This window comes from Xiphophorus hellerii, chromosome 10 (genome assembly GCF_003331165.1).
Source record: "Xiphophorus hellerii strain 12219 chromosome 10, Xiphophorus_hellerii-4.1, whole genome shotgun sequence".
NCBI lineage: Eukaryota > Metazoa > Chordata > Actinopteri > Cyprinodontiformes > Poeciliidae > Xiphophorus > Xiphophorus hellerii.
In genome coordinates this window covers 25,227,476-25,237,090 of record NC_045681.1, presented here as the reverse complement: position 1 = coordinate 25,237,090, position 9,615 = coordinate 25,227,476, and the positions used below count along the sequence as shown (strand labels likewise).

The 9,615-nt window shown below is 41.8% G+C and overlaps 1 protein-coding gene across 5 annotated transcripts in view; it reads right to left on the bottom strand.

The window, feature by feature from the left end:
* Positions 1-235: 235 nt before the first annotated feature.
* ryr2a (ryanodine receptor 2a (cardiac)) overlaps positions 236-9,615 on the bottom strand; it is a 160,944-nt gene continuing 151,564 nt past the window's right edge. For all 5 annotated transcript variants that reach the window (XM_032574573.1, XM_032574574.1, XM_032574575.1 and 2 more), the window contains 7 exons: positions 9,000-9,146; positions 8,469-8,603; positions 6,409-6,565; positions 5,053-5,117; positions 1,518-1,618; positions 803-854; positions 236-597 (listed from right to left, as the gene is read on the bottom strand). In XM_032574573.1, the coding sequence (XP_032430464.1) occupies positions 502-597; positions 803-854; positions 1,518-1,618; positions 5,053-5,117; positions 6,409-6,565; positions 8,469-8,603; positions 9,000-9,146 (753 nt within the window). In that variant the 3' untranslated portion in view covers positions 236-501. The remainder of the gene's footprint in view (positions 598-802; positions 855-1,517; positions 1,619-5,052; positions 5,118-6,408; positions 6,566-8,468; positions 8,604-8,999; positions 9,147-9,615) is intronic.

The following is a 9,615-nucleotide window of genomic DNA, read 5'->3' as shown; positions in this document are numbered from 1 at the left end:
CACATCAATATGGCGGCTGCTGCTTTGTTCTGCTGGACATGAATGAATGAGAAAGTGAATTGTGTTGTGTTTTTACCTCCTGGATCTACAGCTAACATGAACATGTGGAACAGTTTTTTGCCCTGAATGGCTTTCAGGCTTTTTCACGTCCTTTTAGTTTTCTTTGCTCTATTTTTTGCATGTTACCGTGTCCTGTACGTAGAATAAAGTGAAACAAACAACAACAAAAAAAAAGATCACTTGAGATAGAAATCTTGACATGCCATCAGTCACATATGGTACATATTATAATCTTATATTGTTTATGTACAAGAAGCATTCAAACAAAGTGGGCTGAAGGTTATGTCAGAGTTAACAGGCTGACTGTCTAAATAAGGATGGCTTGAGGAAGGGAAGAACATCTGGATCCGCTTGGACTAACAAGTGGAACAGAGAGGACAGAGTTGTTTGGCTGCTTCTAGGAGAGCAAACAAGAGGGCCACGATGAAGGACAGGCTGAGCTCAGTTGAGTTGATCCTCATACTGTTTCCGGAAACAGTCACCAGCAGGAAAAAACTCCCAGCAGCGCTCCTGGTACATCTTCCATACATAAGACTCCTTCAAGAGAAGCAGACAGCATAAGAAGGATTGCATCTAATTTTAGGACTTTAAAAGGACAAGATGTAAGAAAAAAAGAATGTTATCAGAAAATATCCACCATGAAACGTGTCGGTGCCTACGTGGAATGAACTGGATCGTAAATACTGAGAACAAAATGTCCCTCAGAATGAAAGAAAAGCTGAGTGGAGAGGAGTTGCTTTACCTGGCCTGTGTGCTCAGTTTCATCTTTGTTTATCAGATACATCAAAAAGAATCTGAAACACACAAACATTTATTACATGTAAGTACAGATGATGGAACGAACTGTGTACAGAAATAATGAAGCTCATGAGAAAAACCATCACTTCAAACTTAAGGGGGGATGTTACGAAAAACCAATTTCCATCATGTTATGATGTTATTCCTTCATCAAAACGTACCTAAAGTAATACTTTGATTCTTTCATGCATGTTTGAGAAATCCTCAAATCAAACCTCACTAGCAAAAGCCTGTTTAGCTAGTGAGGTATTATTTTTATTCTGATTCCAAATGCAGCTTACTGATTGGAGGACCAGCCATATAAAAACTCTACAGAGTTTAACATCAACCACTGTCTCTGAACATAATGAGATTTACAGGTTTTAAATTCCACAGGAAGAAAGAACATGTAGGAGTCACTATTTGACCTTGCTAAAGGTCACCATCACAATACAGTAGAATGAGAACATGTTGGTTTTCACATTTCTTTACTAAATGTAAAACCTTTTGACATATTAGCACTCATATACAAATAATCTTAGTAATAACTGCTGCAGTGCCTTGCCCACTGAAACTTTGGCAAAGTGCAAAGCATCAGTTCAGCTGAAGGTTCCCAAGTAGCAGCTGCTACAACCAACTGGAACAACCAACAATAGCACAGAGGAACCTCTTATACTCACAAGTAGTTGGCTAAGTTGTGCTCTTGTAGTGTGTGAGTTTCAAACCCATGTGGTACTGTGTCAAAATACTCATTTCCTATTCCACAGATGAAACATTTGGTCTGCAAGAAAACAAAGACAAAGGTAATTAAAGCTGCAAGCAGCCTCGGGCGGCCCTCGCAGCAAGCGCCGCTCCGGCCTATTGGCCACCGCGGGGGTTCCGGCCACCGCAGAAGCTCTCGCGCGTTTTCCAGAGCCGCAGCCTGCTCCCCACCGCGGAAGCTCTGCCGCAGTTTCCAGCATCGCCGCCCGCTAGCCGCCGCAGAAGCTGTCGCGCATTTTCCCCGCCCGTCCACCGGGCGACAGGCGTGAATGCGTTCGGCGGCGCTCCCCGACGACTGTCCAAAAATCTGGTGCAGATCGGTCGATGCGTCGAGGAGATACGGCCGATGTATTAACTTAGGGGGCGCAGTGGAGTCAAATTACATCTCAAACCCGTCGGGCTCTTTAGAGGTGAACAAAGGTCATACATATCCAGTTTGGCGCCAATCGGATGATCCATGTGTGAATTAGAGCCAAACGTATGAATATGGCGAGGGACTGATATTCGCCGTTTGGCCACGCCCGCACGGTTCAGCCAGAAGCCAGCAATGACAGAGCTCATCATCCGAATCATCTTGATTAGGTCAAGAGAGCCATAAACGGAGCTTTCCAAGGAAAAAAACGGCACTTCCTGTTCCGAGGGGGCGGGGCTTAGATGACGTCATAATGTGATGACGTAGGATTGACGGGCAAGCCTCCAGGATCACTCAGGCCAAGTTTGATGCAGCTCGGTCAAAATATGTGGAATGTAGAGGCAAACGTATACGAACGGCGTTGCCGCCATTGAAAACTCTTGGCACTTTAAAGCAAGCGAGATCAACTTCCTATCTGTCATCCAACACAGAATCACCTTGATTAGGTCAAGAGAGCCATAGATGAAAGTTTCCAAGGAAAAAAATAGCACTTCCTGTTCTGAGGGGGCGGGGCTTAGATGACGTCATAATCTGATGACATAGAATTTTCAGACATCACACCAGCATCACTCAGGCCAAGTTTGGTGCAGCTCGGTCGAAACGTGGAATCTAGAAGCAAAAGTATGGCATCGGCGTTACAGGTCACTTCGCCACGCCGCCACGCCCAGCTGCTATCTCAAAGCCGGTCAGGGTTGGAAACCTCAACACACCAACATGTCTTCTGTCTCTGGACACAGGTTCATGTTGATTAGGTCAAAGGGCTAAGAGAGCGACCGTTCACAGTAAAACATGACACTTCCTGTTCTCAGGGGGCGTGGCCTACGTGATGTCATCATTTGACCATATGGTATTGTAGGCCACCTGATGACGATCAATCACTGAAAGTTTGGAGTCTCTGTGACTTTTTGTGTTAGAAATACCAATTTTTCATTTTTTCCGGTGTATTACAAAATCGAAGAATTTCATCTGCAGGGCAATGCTGCCCTCTGGTGTCGAATTACTGAAATAATGAAACTATTTCAGTGGCCAGCAGAGGGCAGCATTGCCCTACAAACGACGAACATGTACTGTTTATTATGTAATTACACAGAAGATCTCTCTAATTCATTCTGAGGGGGCGGGGCTTAGATGACGTCATAATATGATGACATAGCATTGTCAGGTATCACACCAGGATGAGTCAGGCCAAGTTTGGTGCAGCTCGGTCGAAACATGTGGAATCTAGAAGCAAACGTATGGCATCGGCGTTACAGGTCACTTCGCCACGCCGCCACACCCAGCTGCTTCATCGCAGCCGGTCAGGGCTTGAATCCACAACACACCAACATGTCTTCTGTCTCTGGACACAGTTTCATGTTGATTAGGTCAAAGGGCTAAGATAGCGACCGTTCACAGTAAAACATGACACTTCCTGTTCTCAGGGGGCGTGGCCTAAGCGATGTCATAATTTCACCACAGGGTATTTTAGGACAACTATTGTTGATCAATAACTGAAAATTTGGTGTCTCTGTGAGTTTCTGTGCAGGATATATAAGAGTTTCGTGTTTCATGGCGAGTAGGTGAACTTTGACCCCTGGTAACCCCCCTTCAGCAAGCTCATACAGTCACCAATTTGATAACTTTAAATCAGACATGCCTTATGATCAGACTGACCGAGTTTGAAGCCGATCAATCGAAATCCCTAGGAGGAGTTCGATCAAATGCAAAGGCTGTAAACGTCAAACTCGAGGTCCAAAATGGACCTTCAATACAAAATGGCCGACTTCCTGTTGGGTTTCGACCATGGCTGTAATAGACTTTTTTGTACGTCCTGACAAGATACACATATGTACCAAGTTTCGTAATTCTAGGATAAAGCATGGCATGGGGCTGTTCATTTAAAATACTCTAGGGGTCGCTATAGAAAAATTAGGCCACGCCCACCAAATATCGCTATGGATTCCTGTTCGGGGATGGATAAGGATCCATCCTAGTGAGTTTGGAGCAGCTCACCCCGAAACTGTGGAATTCAGAGCCAAACGAAATTCGATGGCGTTCGCAACGCCGCCACGCCCACCTGCTTCATCGCAGCCGGTCGGGGTTGGAATCCACAACACACCAACTTGTCTTCTGTCTCTGGACACAGTTTCATGTTGATTAGGTCAAAGGGCTAAGATAGCGACCGTTCACAGTAAAACATTACACTTCCTGCTCTCAGGGGGCGTGGCCTACATAAAAAAAAAATTTCACTGCAGGGTATTTTAGGACACCTGATGTCGATCAATCACTGAAAGTTTGGTCCCTCTATGTGTTTTTGTATAGGAAATATAAGAGGTTTTTGTTTCATGGCGTGTAGGTGAACTTTGACCCCTGCTAACCCCCCTTCAACATGCTCCAAAACTCACCAATTTGATAACTTTAAATCAGACATGCCTTATGATCAGACTGACCGAGTTTGAAGCCGATCAATCAAAATCCCTAGGAGGAGTTCGATCAAATACGAAGGCTGTAAACGGCCCAATCAGGCTCCAAAATGGACCTTCAATCCAACATGGCCGACTTCCTGCGATACTTGCACTATGACATTACTTGTAAATTCTGAGCGTCTTAGTGAGCTCTACAACTGTACCGAATTTCAAGTCTCTACGATGAAGTAAGTGAATAGCAATGGGTCTTTTGAAAATTGCTAGTTGCCGCCGTTGAGCAATTTTTTTTGCGATTTTTGCGGCGACCTTAAAATTCAAAATTTTTAAACCGCCTAGACGCGACCGCCAAGTTTGGTGAGTTTTTGAATATGATAAAGCCCCCAAAAAGGCACACGAAGAGGTGGGAAGAATAATAATAATAATAAACAGTACAGATACAATAGGCCTTCGCAGCGCTTTGCTGCTCGGGCCTAATAAGTTCTCTCCAACAATTTCTGATCTTCATCTCTGACATCTGCTAGCTGTTAAACTAAAATTTGCATCTGAATATCAAATAAATAATGAAGCTGGTAGAATGGTGGAAAATGTGCCGGTGGCACAGAGACAAATGTGTTTCTGGTGACTGTGTGTCTTCACCTCCATGTCTTCTTTGACTTGTTCCTGCTGGTCTCTCAGTTCACCAAAAGCATCAATGATCAAGCCTAGAGTTGGAAAAGAAAAATCAGAATTACCCAGGCCAGTCAGCTATGCAGCACAATTGCAGCAGCACATTTTGACTTGCTCCTCAATACCTCTGCAGCATTACAAGTTGCAAAGTCCTGTACCATATCAGGTTAAGAAGACATCGCACATGCTCAGAAGCTTACTCAGTGAAATAACTTAAGTAGTACGGCCATTTTTATGAAGGTATTTTTGGTGCAATATGATGAATCCTTTTCTCAACAGTGACTGCTGGCTGAGGTTTGTGGGGGACAGAATGGTGAATTCCAATTCCTCACCATTTGCATTCGGCCCAGTCAGCAGACCTGGGTGGACCCCATATAGGTCTGCCTATGTACTGCAAACCCATGTAGGGGTTTCCCCAAATCTATCTGGTTTGCCCAGTTAGAATTTGGAAACCCATGTGGGACCCATATTGTTGCCCACCTAGGTATGCTGGATGGGTATTGGCTCTAAATAACACATGCATCATCTGATTTGCACCAAACTCGATGTCACTGACCTCTGTTGACCTCTAAAGAGGCAAATATTGGAATTTGACTCCAGTGTGCCCCCTAGATCATTCAAACAGTTATATTTCTCTGATACATCATCTGATCTGTACCAGATTTTTTGTGCATCATCACAGAGCACTGCTGCACACATTGGTGTGGACATCCCTGTTGCCCCGCCCACTCAGAGAAGTCCCGGAACATTATCGGGCAACTCCTCCTGTTTCACCCCATGTATGACAGCACTGAAACCATATCCACTAGCTGCTGATCTCCACACATGATGTGTATCAAACCTTACAGAAAGTCCTCACCAATCCACCACATAACAGGATAACAGGACTAGAACTCCTGTCTGGAAGGTTGGATTTTGGCCAAACTTTTAAGACTTGCTAATGGACTCGTACTGAACTGGACAGAAGGCTATTTGGAAGATTCGCCAAATGTGCCGACTAGTGGACAGGCATGGGATTGGTGAGAAAACGATGACAGAGGCGCTTTCTTGCCGCCATGACGTGGCGCCGAGCTGGAAGGGCCATGTGAGGCTACTTGTAGGTTTAATTTGGAGCCACGTTCCACAAAAAAAATCTGCAAATTGGACAGTGAAAGTTTTCGTGCTTTCTTATCTTTGTCAGTATGTGTTGAGCTTTCTTTCACCAAATTATAAGTTATTATGTTCTTGTTCAGTTTTTCTCTTACTTTTGACCTCAGAGGAGACAGTGCAGTACCATCATTCTGAGGCATTTTGTCCATAGGAGCATATATTTGCTGCGTCCCTCACCCTGTATGATGGCCAGCAGGATTACAATGACAAAGAAGAAGAATGTGATGTCAAAGATGATCCGGTAGATCTCGTACTCATCGCCCGCAGGATCCTCAATTTGGTCGCCAATCCCTCCGCCTGCTCGAACGCCCACATACATGTGAAACATGTAACACTGGGCGAGAAATGGAGAGGAAAAAAGTGAAAGAAATGTTTTTCTTTTTTTCTAAAATTGTTTTAGCTGTTTTGATCTGTTTTGATATTTAATCTGTAATATTAACTCTCTTCAAAGCACAATTGAAAACTCCTCTGTTGAAGTTAGCCTTCTCACTTTACTTTTATAGTGGTTTTGTGTTTTATTGCTATCTTTTACTGTTTAGTTTGTGTTTTCAATGTTGTAAACTGTCCTTGGGTATTTGATCAAGAAGCGCCACATATTGGTTTTCATTCTTTAAAGGCACAATGTACATTAATTAGCAGTATTTCAATTCATCACTGTAGTTGGGTGTAGACATACAATAAACAAAAGAAACAAGTTTTTGATTTTAATAAAAGGCCAACATTAGTAAGCTATTGGCTGACAAAAAAGGAACAGAAACAATTATTTGTCAGTCAGTTCTGATAAATATTTAAAAGGAAAAACATGGAATAAAATAGGAATTTAAGTGACAACATCTTTGCAAAGAAAGCTAGGAAACACAGGCTTTAGTTAGGAATGTCGTACCAAAAATTAAACTAACAGAACACAAAAAGTACAGTAAAATAACTAAATATGAAGTATAGTGGTGCATAAGTAGATGCCAAAAATGTACAGATGACTTGTGAAAGGGTCTTGATTAAAGAGTTATATGTCATAGTACAGGAAAGAAACTGAAAATATCTTCGAACCACAATGAAGAGATGAAATGGAAAATAGGGAAGAAGAAGAAAACAGAGCCATTTTCCTCCAGGCACACGGGAAAAAGAAACAGAACAGGAAGAAAATGATCACTTCACTCCACTATATAAACTCTGAAACCTGAGGCAAGTGACTCATGAATACAGACTTCCTCTTGTTCATCCCTCTAAGCTCTACAGCTCCTGTCACGTTATTGCGGTTTAATGCAGGCAGAGCTGCCACTATTGGCTCCTTAATAGGAGACCAATTGCTCCATCAACTGCTATGGGTGGGTGACTAAAACGGATTAGTGTGTGTGTCCCAAAACGTCTGGGTGACACAAGGTTCTTCCTAACTGCAGAAACACAAACAGGCAGATTCCTTTTTATAGTGATCTCTTAAACATGGCAGAGAACAGACAGTTACTGCCTATATGTCCATAGATACTCATTAAAATACATAATTCTAGGGCTTTTATAACCAGAGGACACAATAGCATAGCATATTACCAGCTGCAGAACCAAGCATGCCTGGTTCAGGCCTGAACGCTCTGACCCCTGCTTCTCCCACCATAAATGGAGGCCAATGATCCTGTTAAGACAGGCGGTAAGGTACTGACTGGTTTCAGTTCCACAGCAGTTCATTGATGAATCAGGCAGAAAGCCAGACATCAGTAAAACTTTGTTCCACCAGCTTGTTTTTCTACAGGATTACATTAACATATTTGACTTTCAGCACAAGTTCAGACATGACTTAAGGCCATTGGTGCATTCAATCAAAACCTATGTTTTATTGAAATATGTTCAGACCTACTTCATATTTCATTATGCATTTGTAGTTTGGAGAAGTAGTAACTTAAGTGTTTTTAGATACACTGTATCATGCCAAACATTTTTGTATTTGCATTATTACTGTATTTTTGCATTTATCCTGCAAATCTATTACATGTTCACTAAGGTTATAGTAGCCTACACACTTTTTCATCTTTTAGACTAAGTCATGGTCACAACCATCTTTTGACATTATGTTCTTAAAAAGAAAACTTCCATTACTTTAGATTTTCTAACTGATTCACTCCAGCATGAAATACAGGAATTCACTTAGATGTCAAAGCAAATGTAAAAATGACTGAAGTTGCTTGTTTTTATTCAAACTCATAACAAATACAATCAATGAAAGTGGAGATATTTATCATACTCACTGTCAACATGTCATCACACTTCATGTCTGGAAGTTCTCCATCTTCACTTTTGTTGTAAAACTTTCTAAAGAAGTTGAAGGCAACCACTGTGTAAAGGTAAACCACCACAGCTAACAGACCGACAGTGAGCACAAGCTGGAAGACAAGAAGGATGAAAACACTACTAAATGACCCTGATGGCCATCAGGATCAGAACATTTATAATTCCATGATATGGAGATTTTCATTACTGATCAACTCTAACTGAGCTGGAAAGTCTGTGCTGAATTCCTGCATCCGTTTGCAAACATATTCATCCGCACCCTGGTATAATGTAGAAAAATTCAATTTCATTGTGCTCATGCCTTCACACTTTTTAAAGAGGCTAATATAAGTCGACTTTTATTTTAAGTAATAAAAGTCGAAGTCGAAGGTCATTATCCATAGCTGTGTGGATACTGACTGCAGGAACTCCTAGAATGACTTCTAGGGGCCTTTTAGCCTTTATATTAACAAACGTGTTACACACACAAAAACACGCAACCTGCTTACCTGTTTACCATTATGTGTGACTGAAGAGAGGATGGTCCGCAGGGTCTTGAAGCCCATAGCAATGTCCAGCAGATGGGCAGCAAAGAAGAAGTTGTTATAGTGACCCAGGATGGACATGGTCATGTACCAGGCCAGATACAGGAAGGACTGCAACGAGGGGACAACACCATGGTTACGGACCGATGCAGGAACCACACTTATGTCATGATATAGTATTTATAAACAATATGAAAGGGGTTTTGGATAAAAAGTTTTGGAATTAAAGTTATGCTTGTTCTTGCACTTTCCTATGGGTTTCAAACATCAGAACTAACCTCAGTTAAAATGTTTAATATAGATGTGAAAATAGATTAATTTCTTCTTCAGGCATGTCCTGTGTTACAAAACGTTTTGCTTAGTAATGCTAAGCAAAATGGAAATGAAAAAGGCCAATTTCTGTCAAAAATGTAGTGTTTAAATTAAGTATAATTATTCTTAAACCTTGATAAGTGTGTGGATAATGACTGAAAATATCTGATTGCATTGAACTAACTATATACTTAACAAAAATACACAAAAATATGTTATGTCAAATACTGTTGCCATATGGAGTTCACAACTGTAACTCATTTAACTG